We start from the raw sequence: 20,898 nt of genomic DNA on the forward strand, positions 1-20,898 counted from the left end.
TTAGGACATGTGGTCTGCAGAAGGTGTGGGCTGTACCTTGGGTAAGTGCGTACATTTTCATTATAGGGCTCCCTCTTCAAGGGTTTTAATTTGCATCAAAGTGTCAGACTTGGAAGGAGATGGTGGCAGGGATGCTTCAAGAAAAATGTCAGTTTGGTTAATTAAAATCTTAGACCTTCAGGCTTCATTTAGCTAGAGTTCCAAGTTATGTGTTGTGACAAACAAGGTTTGAACCCAAGAAACATGACTTACTCCTTATACTTCACAAGAATGCCCAATAAAGTGATTAAACATGAATTAGAAAATATTGTATGTATGAAAGAAGTAGCAAATATTGATCAGTTGCTCACAAGGAAAGCTTGGGATCACACCCCTGAGGCTACTGGCCACATTTTGTATACAATCTTTTAAATGCATGCTTCTATTTAAATATAACTTTATTTAACATGTACTTGCCTGCTTGACATTGACTTCATGCCAATGCCACTAAAATAAAGCTTCTCTAACATTTATTTTATATTTAAGATATATCATAGCTGTTTTGTACTTGGGAACACGAGAGATCACTTAAGGTCACTTGGGGCCCTATAAAAAAACGAGACAAACAAGAAAAGGCCTCCAAACACAACAAATGACCTAAATGTACTTTGAAGGCATATGTGACAGGATGCTAAAGCCCATGTTGCCTGCCATCACAGCAACCAGTGATCAGAGATGGGAGCAAAATCTATAGACTGTTGTACCCATAGAGCCAGCCTCTGAGAAGCCAGAGAGAGGTCTGTCTGCTTTGTTCCACCCCAGTTAAAAGCCACTGTTCCGTGTGCCTGTACAAATGTCAACAAAAGCATCAGGTGCACTAATTTGGGGATTACAAGTATATTTTAGTTTGTAAACAAATATATAAACATGCAATCCTACAACAATGAGACTATGCATATGCATATATATCATAACAACTCATGAGGATACACATACTTACTATTTTCAACTGTATGTAGAAAAGGGAGTATATGTTAAAATTAAAATTGATTAAGATGCACTATGGAAAACTTTTTAGAGAAATGCTCATTTATAAGAACTGGATGTTATTTTTTGAACATCTTCTGGATAGAGTTGGATACCATGAACCTCCAACAGCCGTCTACAAGGAATCCCTGTGTACAACCCACACTTTGTCTCTTGATCTTAGTTTATACCACAAGGTATTCAGAATGGGGATTTAACTTCTTTTTAACAAACAAGCAAAGCAACCTAGAGACTTAAGATTCTACATACTCTGGAACCTGCTACCACAGTGTGCCAGGTCCTTTGGACTCAAGTATAGGCAGTCACTGAAAGCTGCTCATCGTCCTAGAGATAAAATCTTAGGACAAGGCTTTAGCTCTAGAAAGAATCAACTGTGTACCTGTTATGGGTGATTTCCTTTTTCGGAATTCAGATCCACCAAAGAAAGGAGCTGAATGTTATGTTCTCAAGGCATTTCTTGGTATGGTGTTCTAGTGATGTGTGTGTGTGTGTGTGTGTGTGTGTGTGTGTGTTCATTCTTGTGGCCAAGGGAGTATATGGTTGGATGCAAAGATGGGTTTTGGAGCCACCATTTTTAAGTAGAAACAGAACTTGTGTTAAGATTTCTAATTACCTCCCAAATGACACATTGTTCCTTGTGAAGTCTGGAGTTGTTTGTCATGCCTGAGGGCCTGAAGCATTTTTTTTTTTTTTTTTGATTTCTCCAAATTTAGAAGTAACTTATTTTAAATGTTGGATGCATAACAAAAATCTGTAACAGCTTCATTGTCTAACCATCTTTTCTCATAATGTGGCCAAGAAAATAGATCTGGCTTTGCTAAGTGAGATTAACTTTCTCCATGAAATAGGAGGCATAAGTGTGTACTTATCTTGACGTGTTAAGAGTGTCTTAAGCTTGCCCTTAATTAGTCTTGGGAAGACTGAACACAAATGTAATTAACTTATTACCTTAGTTCTAGCCAGACGCACAAATATTTTCTAAGTGAAAAGAAGCCTGCATTTTAAAAAATCGTTTATAAACAAGGGGCACATAGGATAATGGTTTGCTACTAATTCATATTCAAGAACACACTCCTGAGAGAGCACAAACTGAGGCCAGCTGCTAGCCTGAGATGGCCCTGCCCTAAGAACACCTTTGGACATTCCCTCATTTCAGGCTTGAGCTGCTTAGACAGCTACACAGCTCCATTTACATCAAACATATAAACATAAGATACAACACGAGTAGGGAACCTTTTGGGAACTATGATTACAATTCTGTATGTTAATTATGCCATATGATAACAGCATATGCTTTTTACAGTGGGGTATCACAAATGCATTGATATTTACAGGAATGGTTTCTGGTTAAATCTAAATGAAAGGAGGATGTTTAAATACAAGAAGGAGGCAAATTCTGTTGACATGTGAAGGGTACAGTGTCTACTGGAGAGGTTATTTGTGTCCTGGACAGAATAATGATTCTCCTGTGTTTAAGAAGGTCTTCCTTAGTAACTGAGTTTAAGGGAGGGATACATATGGGGCTGTGAAGGAGGAAGAAAATACCTATCTAGCCAACCTGATCAACCTTAGTATTCAGTAGATGACATAATAATACAAGTGAATTCAGTCCTGGGGTCCACCAGTGCTTTGTTGGGAAGACTGTCTAAGACCACAGGGATGCTGAGGGTATGGGCATTGACTGGATCTTCTTGATTGCACCCTGTGACAGGGAGACCTTTATGCCTCACTATAGATACGCTACTTCAAAAATGCGTTTAGTGGTCTCTGATTCAAGGAAGAGGGATGAAAAGTGTGGAGCTGTTTCTCCATTCCAAACTCCCTCTAATGAGCTTTTCACGACCTCATTCTTCACAAAGGAAGAGGTGAAAATCACATCCACACCATGACTTCGCTGGGCTGATGTTCCTAATGATCCGTTCTCATTATTTCCATTTCATTACAGTGGAGACACACAGAGATGAGTCCTGGGGTTAGGACTTTTACCCGGATCTTTGGATCTCAAGTAGAGTTCCTTTTGTAAGTCATTGTATGTTCTAGAAAATTGTCCAAATCATAGCAAATGTTCAGATTATACTCATTGCCACTGGAAACCTCGGCTCTTTCTGTGTCCTCTTCCTCCAAGACCCCAGAGCCCTGAAATCCTTGGCATTAAAGTTATCCACAACTGGATACATTTCTTGTCTCAGGACTGCCCATCTTTGCCCAATGGGCTTGATGAGATTTGATACATCTGTGGTAAAGCCTGCTCCCTTATTTTTCCTCATTTGAAATTACAACATTCCAGATGAGTACAGAATATCTAAGGAGACAACTGGTGTGGAGTGGGGAAAGTCAGTATACTATATGGACCCTCTTCCTATGAGGCCATGGTCTCCCTATTGATGGAGTTATCCTTACATTTCTAGTATGTCTAAGTGCTTTATTCTATTGCCTTTGACAGTTCTGTGCAGAAAAGATACAGAATGAAAGAATATGTAGCATGACTCTGGCTAGTCATTTGTGACTTCTTTCTAGTGACCTGGATGGATGGATGGATGGATGGATGGATGGATAGATAGATAGATAGATAGAGCTGAATAACTCCAAATAGCTTCTATCATTTTTGGGGGGTAGGGGTAACTTGTTTTTGCACATAGCAGGTAATTCTCACATGTCAGCTCTTGTCCTTGAATAATTGGTTGATGTGGTTTGCAGACAGAAGCATTCAGTCCACGTCACTTGTTACTATTTGTGTCTATCTTCTAAGATGTTATGTAGACATCAGTTGTGCTGTATGTTATTACATAGAAGCGTCCCGATACATTAGAGCAGGAGAACATGAATACAACTGATTCTTTCCATGTAGCTTGTGAGTGGTTGATGGTGTGTGATTTACTGAGTACCGAATGTTAAATTTTTCCTTGGGCAACACCTGCAGGCTACTTTAGTCTGATACAATCCACCTCTTCAGTGGCAGGCACCCCGCTGGTTTTGAGGTCGAGGTCAGCGCTGGACTTACTCCCGTAGTGAGATGGCCGCCAGTGGAGGCGCAGCATCTTCTTGAAGTATTTCATGGTGTTGTTCTTGACCGTCACGAAGCATATAGTATTGATCATGCTGTTGCTCATGGCAATGCACTCCACGACGTAGAAGGCGGTGAGGTAGTGCTTCTCCTTCACAACTACCGTGGGGAAGAAGTCTCGCACTATGGTAAAGCCATAGAACGGCGCCCAGCACAGCACGTAGGCTGTAAGGATGCCCATGAGCAGTAGCACTGTCTTGCGGCGGCAACGCAGCCGCTTGCGGATCTGCTCCGTCTGGAAGCCAGGTACAGCCTTGAACCAGAGCTCTTGGGAGATCCTGGCATAGCACAGGGTCATAGTGACCACGGGACCCACGAACTCAAGCCCGAAGACGAAGAGGAAGTAGGATTTGTAGTAGAGCTGCTGGTCCACCGACCAGATCTGACCACAGAAGATTTTTTCTTGATTCTTGACGATAACGAGGATGGTTTCTGTGGTGAAGTAGGCAGATGGGACAGCGATGAGGATGGAGACCATCCAGACCAAAGCGATCAGGAAGGAAGCGGTCTGATAATTCATCCGTGGTTTCAAGGGGTGGACAATAGCGAGGTATCTGAAGGGAGAGGGAAGCCAGCAGTGATGGTTATATTTCGAAGCACGATTGCTTTTTAACCAGCCCGGAGAGCTGGAACCACACAGTGAAACCCCAGCTGCCTCCGACCCAGGTTTAAGCAGCCTTAGCTCACTCACAGCCCCACTTGGCTTTTAGAGCACCGATTTAATGGAATCAGCTACTGGGTTAAAGCAATGGCTGTTCTCCTTTGCCTGACATAGGGACCAGGGAATTACCTTTCTTCTGAGATTTATTTCCCTGAATACAACCCAAGACATTTGTTATACTACAGCCAGTATAAGCCTATCCCTGTCTAGCTTACAAATGAATGAGACTCAAACTTTGGTTATTTTATTTGGCTTTGGCGATGCTGGGGGTGGGCTGGGGTGATGGTAACGCCTACTCTACTTTTCTAACTGCTGACCTGGCTGCAACCCCAGTAGTGTATGTGTACCCCAAATACTTGCTGTTTCTCCTGGTCACGTGGTCCATCTCCTCTCATGGTGGCTTCCCCCTCCTGCATCCTTCTCTCTCTCTCCTCCTGTCCCACTCACCAGGTAACTCAACCTGCCTATCTCTAACCCCTTCAGTAATTGTCTGTAGCCATTTTTATTTAGCCAGTAGTTTTCAATTAAGGAACAGGTTTGCACAATAAAAGCGGGTAAATGTAAGAACTCCCTCGTAGGTCCAGACCTTCAGGTACAGATTTTAGCATTAGAGTTCATAGCTATAGACCAAACCTCAACAGTCTGTGAACATTAAACATAGTAAGGATATACTTGTGTGAGTATTTTTCAGTAGATACACACACTCATCTGTTCAGGATACTCTTATACCTTTTAAGTTTTCAATCTTGCCATCCTGCCCACAAACATGGTACTCCTAAAGTTCTTATTCCAAATTTCTCATGATTTAAGGTGAAAGAAAAGTTGTGTAGCTCAAAGGGAGGTGTGGACACTGCTCGAGCTTCCTCTTCCGCCCCGCCCCGGCTCCTAGATGTCAGCCTGCATTATGGATGCGGTGGGATTAAGTGGGATTTAGGACTCTAGTAAGAAATAAGCAATATGCCCAGGTTCATGGCCAGCAGATACCAGAGTGGAGCCTCCTGATACAAAGCGTTCACATCCACCTCCCCGTGCCATTTCACACTGAAGAGAAAGTGCGTGATGAAGGCATCTCACTGGAGTACCTTAAAGCGTTACCCCTGTTTATTTAAGGAGTCACACTACTCGAGACGGATGAAGCCTGAATCCTTCGTGGAAAATGAGCTCACTTGTGTGGGCTGCTTCCAGAGAGATGGAATGATAGCTATTTAGATATTTGGGTCCTGGGATAATTTCTGTGTATTATGTCGGGGGTGGGAGAGGCAAGAAGGATGGTAGGGGAGGGTGGAGGAAGAGAAGAGGCATGAGAGGTAGATAAGAGACACATTGTCCTGGAAATGAGTGTGTGGGCCCAAAGCAGGAAGTATACTAAAAAATACTCAGGCAAGTACATCCTTGCTATGTTTAATGTTCACAAACTGTGTGAGCCAAGTGCAGGAAGCCTCCAGTAGAAAACTGACTTCTTTTCTAACCAAACTCTTTGATCACCTTTCCAAAACAATGGCGTGACTTAGAATCCCTCTGCCATGTTACTGTTCTCTGTCCCTTGAAGTATTTCTGTTATCTTGTCCCATCTGTACCTGCTTGCTGGTGTCTCTCCAGTGGATTCCATACTTGAGGCTTCTGGCTATGGAGGAGAAAGCTGGACCCATCCCAGCCATGGGGGCTCCCTGATGGGCGTTACCCAGAAGCCTCTGGGGCTTCCCACCTATCTGTGGGAGCAGGCTAGGAGGACAAGCACAACAGGGCCAGAGAGGTGAACAGATGGGCAGGGCAGCCTCACCACTTGACTGAGACATCTCACCGTCACTGTCTCTCTGTGATAACTGGACAAATTGTTTCCTGTTGCCTTTATAATAAAAGGGATACTTGTAATGCCACCACTGTGCCAGTACAGTGTTGGGGGTCAGAAGTCTGACATGGTTTCACTGGGTAATCTTGGGTGTCAGCAAGTGGCACTTTTTAGGGGTTCCAAGGACAACCTGATGGGGGGCTTTTGTTTGGGTTTTATTGTTGTTTGCATCTCTAATTTTTTGAGAACTGCCTATATTTCTTGGTTCATAACCTCTCCTTCTTTCAAAGCCAGCAATGGCCAGTGGAGTCTTTCTCTCACAGGCCTATTATGACATTCTGCCCACCTTCAGATAAGAACCTTTGCCACTCATTGGTTCTATTTTAAATGATTGGCAACCATAGCTCCTTGGATTACCTTGCTCCTCCTTAGGATGCAGCGAGCACAGTCATGGGCTTTGGGGATTTGGGTACAGGTATCTTTGATGGGCATTCATTACTCTGTGTACTCTACTAAACCCAAAGTCTTTAGAGACTATAAAACAAATTCAGGACTTAAAACTGCTCTCAATCTGGTCCTGTCATCACAGTGTATCAATAACTCACAGTATGTCAATAACTCAGTTTACCAAAAACTAATACAATGTACCAATAACTAATATTCACAGTACACTAATAACTCACAGTGTACCAATAACTAATACTTACAGTATATCAATAACTCACAGTATAACAATAATTCAGAGTATATAAAAAACTCAGTGTATTAATAACTCTTAGTGTATCAATAACTGAAGTCTCCCAATAACTCATGGTATATCAATAACTCACAGTATATCAATAACTCACAGTATATCAACAACTCACAGTGTCTCAATAACTCACAGTATATCAATAGCTTACAGTATATCAATAACTCACAGTATATCAATAACAGTATATCAACAACTCACAGTGTATCAATAACTCACAGTGTATCAATAACTCATAGTATACCAATAAGTAATGCAAAAAACTTCACATTTCTGCTAATTTTGTTGTCATTTCCCATCCCCACCCTCATCACCTTTTTCTTGGGTGGCCTGGAACTTAACTGTTGTAGATTAGGCTAACCTTAAACACACACACACACACACACACACACACACACACACACACACTGATAAACTGCCTGGCTATCCTTAACTCTTACAGTCAAACACTTTGTCATCCAATACATCTTTCTTACTCAGAGGACATTCCAAAATTCATTGTTAACATCAAGTAAATCGGAAAGGCAAGAGTACTGACTTGGAAGGTGTTGGGCAGGTCTGTTTCCAGACTGCACATTGGATAAATAACTTAGGCTCCAGAGACTTAGTATCTGCATCTGTGAAGTGGGGATAATAATGACTTAATTGACAATCTGTCAGGATTTGTGTCAGCTTCCAAGAAGGTAAACATCCATAATGTATGACAGGGCTACAGTACTTTGCGTATGCTGAGCCTTTCCCATGAGTCATTTGTTGGCAAGAGAGACATCTGCAAGTCTCTGTGGCCAACTGTCTGCTTGAGAGGGTATGCATGCTTTTGAGGTCAATGGACCTCAGCTCTCTGCAACTAGAAATAGCACCTCCTCTGCAGGAGGATAGTCTCTGGCTCAGCTTCCACAGACAGCATGTGCTGGCCCTTCTGGAGTTTCTGCACAGCAGAGCAGGCATATTTGAAAAAACAGTGGATGGGAATGCACAGGGAGACTGGGGCTTCTGCAGGAGCCCAGGCTATGCATGGGCCGGTGGTTAAGCCCCACTGGGTGGCTGCTCCCTTATAATAAACACCCTCCCTTGAAATGATGAGCATTGAGATATTGCAGTGTTGGAGGTCAGAAGTCTGACAAGGTGGGGGCTGGCAGCTGGTATTCCTTTTGGAGACTCTTAGGGGAGGACCTGTGTTGGGGGAGGGCAGTGGCTAATAAGTCTCTTCTAACCCACAAGAAACTTAAATTGTTTCTCTATCTGAGGTGACTAAAAATAGGATCCCAGGAAACACCACCCAGGATGGCCCCAGTAAGAAAGACCCATTTTCTAAAATGAGCACCATCAGGGAAGGGTAGGGATGTCTGACCCATCTTCCTGATATTTTAGAGCCCAGTGATGGCAGGAGGGGAAACTTATTAGGGCACTACTCTAAGGCCCGAGGTTCCACGTGCTGCTTTAATCTGTGAGCCTCACAGAACCCCAGCGCCTACCCAAGAGCTCCTCTGTGCTTGTCAGATGTGCTCCACTGGGAGCACTCCAGGAAGCCCATGAAGCTTCTCCTCCATTTAGCTCCTCTAGCAGGCATGGCGGGTATAAGCTTCCTGTGGGCGCTAAGTCTAGATTTAAGGCTGTGTGCCTATTCTCCCAGTGCCCAGTAGCCTAAGGCAGGAGAATCAGAGTTCAACATCATCCTGGACTACATAAGCGAGACCCTTGCTTCTGTTGAAAAACTAGCATTTACAAGTCACCATATGTTTATTATTCTCAATGCTTGATAATTCCTAGTTTTTACATGAAAAAAAAAAAGCTTCTTGAGTTCAAAAATTACATCTTCTACAGCTTGTATTTCTACAGCAGTTTCATAGCTTGGGGACAGCATAGCCACAAACCTGTGGCAGTCATGCCTCCATCCTCCTTTCTCTTATCCTTGAGTATATTCTCCTCTATAGGCCTCTGCCTTTACATTTCAGCACATCCTCTCCCATCCCCCTCTGCTCTCACCACTTTGGTACACACTCCCTCACTCCTCTTTTGCTGCATCAGCATATGTGTGTGCACTCTAGCATGACGATACCCGCCTCTTTGTTTGTTTGTCTGAGGGTTTTCTCTGGCTTTCAGAGTCCTCGTGGCTTCCTGTGCAGTATTTTCGAGAAGCCCTCTACAGTGACTTGTAAGAGCCATATACAAACAACTCAGCTCCCTCCTCCCACGCCTGGGAGAACTCCGAGCTGTGATCTACACTTACTCCAAGGATTTCTTAGCAGCACTCGCCCACGGAGGCTTTTGTAGTGTATTTCCTGTTCCCTCCACTTCTCATTTCCCACTCAGTACTTCCTGCACATGGATCCCTGCACAAGTCCGAGGATATGAGGGAAAACCACAAACTAAGACATAGGTGTCTTAGTGTAGAGGCAGAAAGACCAAAGATATGATGATTGTCTTAAAATACACAGATGGGGACTTCTATATCTTTATACCCAATATGAATTGGAGGGTCATGCTGGCATAGACCACAGTGCTAGACTCAGGATTTATATCCTGTGACATTGGGACTTCTGGAGATTTCATAAGCAAAGGAATATCTTAGGAAAAGCCAGCAATAGTGATTCTCAGATGCTTTGTATGGCTAAGCATGGATTTTAGGGTACAGTTAGAAGCCCCTGGGGAGCACAAGAGACAGGTCAATAGAGCACCAGAGTGTCCATCATGAGTTGCCAAGTGGCAAAGCTGAAGGGACAGGTACTGGGTTTAGTCAGAGCTGGACATAAGGGATGGGGTCAGTGGGTGAGGGACAGGAAGAAAGGCGGAGAATGATGGTCACTTTCCTGTTTGGGTCACTGGGAGCAGGGTGAGGGGACATGGTGGGTGGGGTGTGAAGGCTGCATGGGAAACAGTTGGCTGGGGTGAAATGGAACCTCTGCTGTCTGTGCCATGTGACTGCTTCCTATACAGCACTAGCATCACAAACCACAAGACAGCAAGATTGACGTCACAGACACAGCTTACAGGGGACAAGGCATGAGGACAGCAATCACTCTCCTTTCAGCAAGCTTACAGTCACTCAGGAGAGTGAATAAAACCGCAGATTTTTGCAAACTCTCAGCTCAAGGGATTTCCATTCAGGCGATGTGGGTGGGTGGGGCTCAGGAAGCCAACTCTATCACTATAGCAAGTGACGGTCTGTGTGATTTTCCTGAGGACTTTTGTGCAGTTGGCTGGCAAGTATGCATTTCATAAGCTGGTTTCTGGACTGCAGAGCCTCAGGGCTGTAATAAAGGTGCTTTCCCTATGGGCATCTTGCTATGCAAAGGAAGAGGTATCTTGTTCCTGCGTCTTTTCTTAGGATAACTGAAAAATAACTAGCTGGTATATTAAAAAGCATGAAACAGCACCCAGAACTGAAGAGCTGAAAGAGACAAAATGGGAGGCCAAGAAGCCCATCTTCAGAATACATTTCAGAGCAGCCCAAAAGGGCTGTGCATCAAAGATCTCTCCCATCTCCCACTGCACCATTGGTGACAATGCTGACCTGAAACTATACACATAAATGACACATACAAGATTTCTCATTTGCTGCTGTTACAATTCGTGCCTACAAATTTATAGCAGAGCAAGGACTTCTGGGACATCTCATGCAAATATATGCAAATAAGCACACAGATATATGCAAAACAGCAAAAGCAAACTTGTCCTTCTCTCTTTCCTGAAAGCAAATTCTGTTATCTTATTTTCAAATCAGCTCTGCAACAAAGCCACCAGAAGGGATGCTCCATGCTCCATGATTCTCATGAAGTAAATAAAAGACAGGGGGCTGGAGAGATGGCTCAGTGGTTAGGAGCACTGACTGCTCTTCCAGGGTCCTGAGTTCAATTCCCAGCAAACACATGGTGGCTCACAACCATCTATAATGGGATCTGATGCTCTCTTCTGGTGTGTCTGAAGACAGTGACAGTGTACTCATATACGTAAAATAAATAAGTAAATCTTTAAAAATAAAGTCTAAACTATATATATATGAAATGAAGAACAGACAGAACTGAATTGTGGTGACAAAGAATGATCACTAAGACTGGCAGAGGAATTTGTCAGGGGGCACAGGAAGCTTGCTAAGCAATGGAACGCTTTGTATCTGGATCTGGCTGCAATGAAAAGCTTGGTACCTATTGTGCTGACTAGAAGCTGCTCTGGTTAACTCTCCTAATGGCTTTTAAATAGTTGTTGCCTGAGTTTTCTGCTTTTTGTCTCTATGTTGTAGGGCATGTGCTAACTGTATCAGAATTGGAGACAGTATCTCAGAGCAGGACCAGAACTATGAGACTCAGAGGCTTCCAACTTCCCCAAATGCTGGTGAACAGAAATGTCTCCTCTAGTCCCTTGACAACTCACTGAGCTGTCACATCTGGAGCCACACCAGTCTGTGAGAACTGAAGTTGAACCTCACCTGTCAATAGCGATGGCCAGCAGAGCGTTGGTGGAGACATACAGGGAGACCGTACGGAGGTAGTTGACGGAGGCACAAAGCACGTGACCATGTGCCCAGGAAAGCTGCCGTACTACATAATAGTCCATCTCAAAGGGGCAGCAGACGATCGCCACCAGGAAGTCAGAGATGGCCAAGTTAGCAATGAGGAGGTTGGTAAGGTTGCGCAGCTTCTTATAGCGGGCAAGGGCAGCAATGAAGACAAAGTTGCCAATGCCGCAGACTAGCATGATGCCTGCCAGTGCCACGCCAATGACAATTTTGGCTGCAAAGAAGGTCTGTGTCTTGGTCACATCCTCGTCCTCACCCAGGGGGAGGTCATAATCACCATAACTGTAGTTTAAGGAGACATGGTCTTGGGGTGGATTCAAGTCTGGTGCAAAGCTAGTGTTTCTGTTCTGGGGTCCCATGTTGATGGTGCTACAGGTGAGTTGGTGTGTATCAGGAAGATATGCTCACATGGAGTTCAGCACTTCTGCTGGGGTCAGTGCGTGCAGGTCCCTGTTGGAATCCTTAGGGAGAACAGATAACATCCAGGATCTGGGGACAGATAAAACCACTGGTCAGCAAACATCAGATCTGGCTAGTCCCCCCAAGAGTTAGCTAGGTACAGTCCAACCAGAGTCACCCAGGGCCAAGGAGACGGGAGGCCGTCTGCTTGCTGGTCACAGAATGAACTGGAATCCAGAGAAACCCAAGAAGAATATGCACCCTTAGCCGGACAGTGGTGGTGCATGCCTTTAATCCCAGCACTTGGGAGGCAGCGGCAGGCGGATTTCTGAGTTCAAGGCCAGCCTGGTCTACAGAGTGAGTTCCAGGGCAGCCAGGGCTACACAGAGAAACCCTGTCTTCACCCCCCCCAAGAGCCCCCCAAAACCAACCAACCAACCAACAAACAAACCCAAAGAATATGCACCCTTGTCCTCCTTCCAGCAACAGTGCTGGGCTGACTGTTCTTACCCTCAATAGCTTACCAGACAATGGCACAAGGCAGGGGCTGTGGACGGGAATGCATTGGTGGCTGGGAGTGGTTCTCCTGCTACTCTCCTGTTCTTTGCTTAGGAGCTCTAGAAGCCAGTCTCTTAAACTATGGGGCTTGCATAATTGAATGTGGCAAGGGGGAGGAGGGGGAGGAAGGTGACTGCAAATGGTTTCTGAATGAACAAAAATCAATTCAAAAACAAAAATCAGACACACAATGAATCCTGGCTGTTTCCGGCATCCTTCATCCAAGTTGCATCAGGACACTTGGTTGTGGCCTTGTTTCTGCACACATGTGCACTTTGCCCTGTGTGCTAGTGTGCTTTGCAGTGCCCCTAAACAGGGCCTCCAACACCTTGCCTCAGACTCGTGTGCTGGGAATTGCACACGAATAGCTACTGTACACGCAAAGTTTTCTGCTCTCATAGAAACATAACAATTTAATTATGGAAAACAAAGACCACACACTGGACATTACACACTGGGTGCTACATACTGGATGCTACACACTGGATGCTACACATTGTTTCATTCAGCTACAAATTAGTGTATCCTTGAGCTTATTGTGTTGAAAGGTTTTGATTTTAAAATTTCTATTCAAAGGGCTGAGAGATGGCTCAGTGGTCCCAGGGGCTTGCTGCTCTTATAGGGGGCTCTCTTCAAGACCAGAATTCAGAATTCCATAGCAAGCACCAATCCTGGCACTATTAATGATACTCTGTTATGCTTGTACACAGGAGCCTAGCATAACAGTCCTCTGAGAGGCTCCACCCAGCAGCTAACTGAAACAGATGCAGAGACCTACAGTCAAACATTGGATGGAGCTTGGGGACTCTTATGGAAGAGTTGGGGAAAGAACTGAAGGCCCCAAAGGGGATAGGAACTCCATAGGAAGACCAACAAAGTTAACTAACCTGGACCCTTGCTGGCTGTCAGAGAGAACCACTAACCAAAGAACGTACAGGCTAGACCTAGCCTCCACTTACCCACATGTAGCAAGCATGCATCTTGGTCTTCATGTGTGTCCCCCCAAAACTGGAGCAGGGGCTATCCCTAAAATGTTGCCTGTCTGTGGAATTTGTTCCTCTAACTGGGCTATCCTGTTTGGCCTCAGTGGGAGAGGATGTGCCTAGCCCTGTAGAGACTTGATGTGCCAGGGTTGGGGGATAGTCCTCTTCTCAGAGGAGGAGAGGAGGTGGGGATGGGGGAGGGAATATGTGAAGGGGGAACTGGGAGGAGGGTGAGCAATGATTGTGATGTTAAGTGAATAAATAAATTAATGGAGAAAAAAATAAAATTTCTATTTTAAGGACTGAGATGGGTTAGTGGTCATAGAGGCTTGCCATTCTTGTAGGGGGGGGGTCTCTTAAATAAGACTGGAGATCATAATTCAGTTCTCAGCACCAACACTGGATTGCTCATAATAGCTTGTAATTCCAAGTTCTGGGGAATTGATACCCTCTTCTGGCCTCAGACAGTCCCCACCTTACACTAACATACACACACATGGCACAATACACACAGACACACATGTGCACACATATGTACACACACACACACACAAGAATTTAAAAATTGCTGTCTGAGCAATTGACTGGAGTTTCATTCTAAAAAATAATCATTAAATGAAATTTGGCTTGGAATTAGGACAGAATTTCTAGCCGTGCTTGAAATGGCCCTGAAGCAAGCTTGCCATTTGTGCCGTGTGTTTCTATGAAGAGGCATCCCAGCATTGACTATCACAAAATCAAAGTATCATTTAACTCTGAAAAAATGTTCTAGATGCTGTATCAAATATTCAGCCAAGATTTAATTCTTTATGTAAAAATACGCAATCCATCTCATTACTATGCAAATTCGCTTTCCTCGTTCATAAATGGTAAAATTATATGCGTATCAAAGAATTGTTTTTAAATACATTAATGATTTATTATTAGTAAGTGTTTGAATTATATTCCTACTTTATACACGTACAAAAACCCAGGGTCGTGTAAAGAATTCTCTGGTGAATGAGGTCCTTCTAAATGGAAAAATTTAAGAAGCCTTGCTCTAGGATAAATCCTTTCTCCCCAGGTTGACCCCACGACTCTGGATCAGCTTCCGGACCCCTTCCTTAGGTTCCCAGATGCCCAACCACAGCCAACCCCGATTAAGGAGGAACTGAGCCTTGTCACAGTCTGTGTCTTCTGAAGTGGCTGCTTGAGACCAGATTGAATTGATAACAGCCTCCTAAGAGTGGGTGGGGGATGACCAGGGAGTTTAGGGGCTGTCCATTGCTTGAGAACTCCTTTATAATCCTAGTGTCCCGAGACATCCACAGAAGGGAGACAAAATAGTCTCCAAAATGCTAGCTCCCAGGAGGCAGCTGCTATGGGGCAAGCGAGGGGCTGGAGAGAGGACTCTAGCCTGACTTAGTCTGTCTCAATGAACTGCCTTCCTCTCCCACCTCAGCACACCGGCCAGTGTGGGAGCTACGGGAGCAACGGGTAAGGGTAGCAAGAAGCTATCAAACTGGATAGCGAGGTCTGCCCAGTCTTACGAGGGAGAGCTCTGGGGGACAGGAATCGCCACTCTAGCCAGGACCAGTAGTCGCCGGCGGCGTTAGTGAAACCCTGACTTGCTACACACGAATCAGCCACGCGCTCCACCCTACCTAACAAGCGGGGTTCCAGTGGAGTCTGGATCCCAGTGTCCTCCCTCTGGGGCGTCTATTGGTCTCCCAAAGATCGCCACCGGGGACCAATAAGCGGGAGTTCCAGCCGCCTTCTCATCACCAGCCTGTAGACTGTGGGAAGAGGGAGCCGGTTTGAAGGTTCCCACGTCTCTCACTCGTATCAGTGCAACACTGGTACAGGATTAGGTACCCAGTGGGGAATTTAAGCTTAAGAAACAAAGCCCGGCACCAGAGGTGCCTGCAGGGCGCAGGAAACGCGCAGATACCCCCTCCCTTGTCCGCACGCCTTCCACTGAGTCCGCGGTTTCGGGGCTCTACTCCAGTCCCCTAGTCCCCAATCCCAGGGTTTGATCTCCTGGAACAGACGCGGAGTGCCCCAAGTCCGCCCGCCCGCCACCACCCGGTACTCACTTGCCTCGGTGCTTTCAGGGGCGCACTCCCTGGCCGGTGGCGCCACCATAGGTGGGAGCGGCCCGGGCTCTGGGAACGCTAGCTCTGGTTGAGGCTTGCCTACTTGGTAGGCGTGTGTCGCTTGGTCCTGCTCTCCTCGCTTCAGTCTTTCTGGAGTTGCTGCTTCGCTCTGCAGCTCATCCTACAGCCTGGGACCCAGCCCAGGTGTCCCGCCCCTCCCGGCGCCCGACTCCGCCCCCGAGACCCGCCTGCCTCCTAGATCTACTGAATTAGGGCCTCAGACTTCCGGGTGGTACTTCCAAGGGTTTTGTAAGCTCTTGAACGCGTTGTGACCTCAGCAGCTGGCCATCCTTGAGACGGAGCACTGTCCTCTGCAAACATCTGTGGCTTCCACTGGTGTGCAGAGTTGGAGTGTGTGTGTGTGTGTGTGTGTATGTGTGTGTGTCTACAAGTTTCCAGAGCCAGCAAGTAAGGGGTGAAGCCTAGTCTTCCCTTAGAAGTGATGCAGGAGAGGCCCCCATATGCAATCCAGACCTTAAGAGGCAAAACTGGAAATTAGTGGTGGCATGGCTTGCCCTGCACGAAACTTCAATTCTGAGGTTCCGGTCTAAACTGGGATGATCTTTCCTGTAGTGTCCTTGGCTATTCAAAGATAATCCGAGTCTAACCTCCAGCCTATCTGAGGCTACCCAGAGCCCCTGCTTTATTTCCAGAGGAGTTATTTTATTTCTCCCAGAAATGGAAGGCCTTATAAATTACCCCCACTAAAGCAGGAACTGTGTGCTGGCCACAGAGAATATTTTCTAAATGAGACCTGTCCAATAAGCTGACAATTTAAACTACCCACATAGAGGACCTGGAAAAGTATTTGGAATTGGGCATTCTGTGGTTCTGCCTGTCTTACCTTATGTGAAACTAACCCACTGTCCTGCCCTCCTAGATCCTCTTCACTGCTACGATCAAGTCAGGAGACCGAGCTTCTTCCCTCCCAGGGAGAGGCTGTGGTTCGGCTGGCGCTGTGGCTGGTAAGTACAACTTCCAGACTGAAGGAAAGGCTTTGCTGTTTTGCTTTGGTTTTGTACAAGGAGTTGACTGACACTGTAGCCGGATTTCTGAACACCCTCTTTAGGTCATTCTTTCAAAGATGCTTGCTTATCAACTTCAGCTATCGGCTTCAACTCTCCTGGCCCACGTCTACCTGCTCACCCCTTTATATGGGACAAGCAGACCCTCTGGTGTGCTCACAGCATTCTCCAAGGTAGATTTAGGTCAGGGTCTCATTCAGACAGATCAAGAAGCCCATAGTTGTCATGCTAGCAACTTGATGTCCTGATCTCAACATAATAGATTTGTCAGGTCACCAGCATGGGGTGAAGCCATGAATCTTGGGTGAGTAGGGAGATTGAAAGGTTGGAGATTTCTCAGTATACAGTTGAAGACTACTTTGTGTCTTAACTTTGGCACATGAGAAGTCTAACCCCCATGCCACACACACACACACACACACACACACACCACCACCACCACCACCACCACCACCACCACCACCACCACCACCACCACAAAGTGTGTTCCCTGGAAGGCACACCATTATTATTCAGGACATTGGAGTGGGTTAATGCCGGCACTGAATAACATCTTTCAAAGATAATTGCCTTCTAAAGGGCAACACTGAATTGTTGGTGAGCCTGAGATTGCCATATTGAACTCCATTAAGTCACCCCTTCCTACCACCACAGTACTTGAATAATTGGTCAGTGTATGCAGAGGAGAAAAGGCATAGGGCCTGTCCTAGTTTATTCTGTTGCTATGATAAAACACTCTGACCAAAAGCAAACTGGAGAGGAAAGGGTTAATTTGGCTAATGTTTCCTAGTTACAGTTTATCTCTAAGAGAAGTTAGAGCAGGAACCCAAGGCAGAAGCTTGAAGCAGAAACCACAGGGGAACACTGCTTCCTGGCTCATTCATAAGCTTAAGCTCATTCAGCTAGTTTTCTTGTGCAGCCTAGGCCCACCTTCCTAGGGATGGTGCCACCCATAGTGGGCTGGGCCCTCCCACAGTAAGACAATCTCTCAGAGACATGGCCATAGGCCAATAAAAGTTATTCTTTTCTGGAATATGGCTTCCCACCACACATTCCCTGTAAACAATGGATGGCAGAGGTAAAGATTCCACTACAAAGTTACTGGTTATGAGGAATTGGGACACATAGCTTGATTGTGGTACCTGTGTCCTCATGAAGTGTCATACTGCAGGACAGTTTCCCAGCCAATAGCAAACTCAACACAATTCAAAAATTAAAACACATAAAATGATATCATATAAAATAGCATTCCTTCCCATCCACCTTGTGCATTCCTGTTTTTCCAAGGGGTATCTTTACATTCTTTTAATATATATATGACTTCTTCACCTTTCTACTATAACATAGTCTATTGTAGGGATACACTGTTGCTACCTTTTACAACCCACATTGCTGGATATGTTGGTTTAACAGGTTCAAGATGTCTGTAAAATTACAGATTAAGTTATTTCCAATTTTTTGTTCTTATAGTGTTGTGGTATAGAATGGTGTGCGTATTATAGTTCATCAGTGAACAAGTACACAGAGCATCTTTGGGTGCATGTGCAAGGATATTTGTACAACAAATTCCCAGAAGTGGTATTGCTGAGTCAAAGCATAAAAGCATTTGTACAAGGCTTTGTGGTGGATCTTGTCACAAAGAGCTCCGTGGGGCTCTATTAAGCCGTCTGTTGGACAGAGGTCAAGGCCACACATTCGATTGATGAACACACGTTTGTTGAGAGAAGAGAAGCAGTATTCCAAAGCAAGATTTCTCAGTAATGTTTCCTCCCCTCAGTCCTGTAGCCATGGTGATCCTTCAGTCTTTCAAAGTATGGGAGGGAGGGACTCTGTTCTTAAAAAAACGAATCTATTCCATCATTTTTTTTTTTTTTATGTCTGTGTGTCTCTTGTAGAATCACACTAAGAAATCAAACTAAGACTGTGCTGTTGCTATTGACACATTTTAGGTAAACTTTGTAAGGCTGTTGGAATTAAAAGTCACTTAGCTCTGTGAGTTACTGTAGTTAGACAGATGGGGACTCCTTCGTAGAGGTTCAAGGTTTCACATAATCCACCTGCCTTTTCAGGGTTCTGTAGAATGACTGTGTAAGACACTGGTGGGCTGGCTTTACTAAGTAGAACTCAGGCTGCTTCTCTGGCTTCATTGGCTCTGAGGGCTCTGAGTACCAAGGGACAGTGCAGAGAGTGAAGCGTAGCAGATTGCATGGCCACTAGCCATACTTCCTGTCTGTGGATGAAAGCCTGAGAGCTGTTTGGGTCAGAATTTGGGATTGCCATTGAAACTGTTTCAGAAGTTTTGAGGCCCCCAGAGGAGGCAGAAGTAGGAGAGGTGGAATGACAGAGTGGACTCCTGGGAGGATGGAGCTGGTCACCAGATGCAAAGCTAAATTCCAGCTGGGTAAACACATGCTCACCTGTAATCCCGGCATTCTGAGAGGCTGAGGTCAGAGGATCAGGAGTTCAAGCCCAGCCTGGGACACATAGTGAGAGCTTGTTATTTATTTATTTATTTATTTGTTTGTTTGTTTGTAGAAAAGCACTAGGCACTTAGCTCAGTGGTAGAATGCTTTCCTAGTACATAAAAGGCTCTGTACAGCACTTAAAAAGGGGGTGGGGGACTGGATTCCATAAGAGAGTTTAGCTAATGCAGTCTTCTTTGTGGTTAGGACCTTCTTTTGCTGGGATGAGAGGTAGAGGGGACAGTGTTCTAGCTATGAAGAAACACCAGTTTTTCCATCTCTGCTGACTGAACTTAGGGAAATTTTCTTTCTTTCTTTTTTTTTTTTTAAAGATTTATTTATTTTTTTTTATTATATGTAAGTACACTGCAGCTGTCTTCAGACACTCCAGAAAAGGGCGCCAGATCTCATTACGGATGGTTGTGAGCCACCATGTGGTTGCTGGGATTTGAACCTCGGACCTTCAGAAGAGCAGTCGAGTGCTCTTACCCACTGAGCCATCTAACGAGCCTGAAATTTTCTTTTTTATAAAGAGGCACTTCAGTATTGATTCACGTTGTGCCTCTGTCTCTGTCTCTTTCTCCTCCAGGTTCAGGTGTTCATGTCACTCTTTCCTGATCTCAAGAAAGGACACAGGCATAGCACATGCCACAGGAGTTCTGGGGTTGTGCACAAGTCTGAGGAAAAATTTATATAATGTGGATATGTGGAAAAGACAAACCTTTCTCTGCCTCCTCTTCGTAACCTGGCCCCTGGGGTTGACCCCTTTGGCCTGTGCTTTCTTCCTTCCATATGTGCAAAAATGGCAATCAAGCAAGCATAAGGATATTTGGGCTCATTTTATGAGGGAGGGCAAGCCATTTTCACGGTGAATGGCATAAGGCTCTGGGTTAACCTGAATATTAAAAAAAATATATGACCTTGGTTAGCATTTCTAAAGTGGAATATGGCCTTTGGTTGGGTTACTTAAAACATCTGGAGACAAAGATTTGCGTGCTTTCTAGGGAATTGATCGTAGGAGACGCTTCGGGGAATGGAAGGGTAAGATGGAGAAGGGGAGGTGAACAAGAGAAAGATAAAGCGGGTGATAGAGTTAAGGAGATAATCAGAGCTCAGGTGCCCTGAGAAAGTCCGAGTCACAGTGCAGAATAAAACTTCCCTGTTCTGCCAGCAGAGGGCTAAATTGAGCCCATGACTGAGGACTGTGAAGAGTCAGTCAAGTCCCAAAGTGGCTCCCTTGGATCAGAATCTTTTGTTTAGAGAAAGTAGACAGGGGCTATGCCAGGCATTCACTTCCTTGTTGGTAAAAAGCACCGGACAGAACGCACTTGTAAGAGGGAAGACTTATTTTTAAGCCCTTGCTTCAGAGACTTCATTTCTCAGTCAGCTGGTCTTAGGTTTCTGTGCACATGCTAAGGCAGAACACCAGGAATGAAGTTGCCATCTTAATTCACTGCAGGTGCCATATATACTCCCCTTTCTAGCCCTCCCAACCTCCAATGGCAAACGTTCTCCTTAGTGTTAATAGT

General features: G+C 45.1%; 1 protein-coding gene across 2 annotated transcripts; it reads right to left on the minus strand.

Annotated features, from left to right (window-relative positions):
• Positions 1-861: 861 nt before the first annotated feature.
• On the minus strand, positions 862-16,011 carry Prokr2 (prokineticin receptor 2). 2 transcript variants are annotated; one of them, XM_021156568.1, is made up of 3 exons: positions 15,823-16,011; positions 11,718-12,296; positions 862-4,644 (listed from the first exon to the last, which is right to left on the minus strand). In XM_021156568.1, the coding sequence occupies exons 2-3, from the start codon at positions 12,164-12,166 to the stop codon at positions 3,948-3,950; spliced, it is 1,146 nt and encodes a 381-aa protein (XP_021012227.1). In that variant the 5' UTR covers positions 12,167-12,296; positions 15,823-16,011; the 3' UTR covers positions 862-3,947. The 2 variants fall into 2 exon arrangements, with proteins under 2 accessions (XP_021012227.1, XP_021012228.1); XM_021156569.1 differs by lacking the exon at positions 15,823-16,011 and adding an exon at positions 15,391-15,522 and having other exon boundaries at positions 1,728-4,644.
• Between the last annotated feature and the right edge of the window lie 4,887 nt (positions 16,012-20,898).

This window comes from Mus caroli, chromosome 2 (assembly GCF_900094665.2).
Source record: "Mus caroli chromosome 2, CAROLI_EIJ_v1.1, whole genome shotgun sequence".
Lineage (NCBI taxonomy): Eukaryota > Metazoa > Chordata > Mammalia > Rodentia > Muridae > Mus > Mus caroli.

Bases quoted from the DNA above. Each gene is read 5' to 3' on its own strand.
- Prokr2 (XM_021156568.1), bottom strand. From the start codon at position 12,166: ATGGGACCCCAGAACAGAAACACTAGCTTTGCACCAGACTTGAATCCA. The intron at 4,645-11,717 runs GTGAGGTTCAAC...CTCTCCCTTCAG, and splicing joins CTGGCCATCGCTATTGACAG to ATACCTCGCTATTGTCCACC.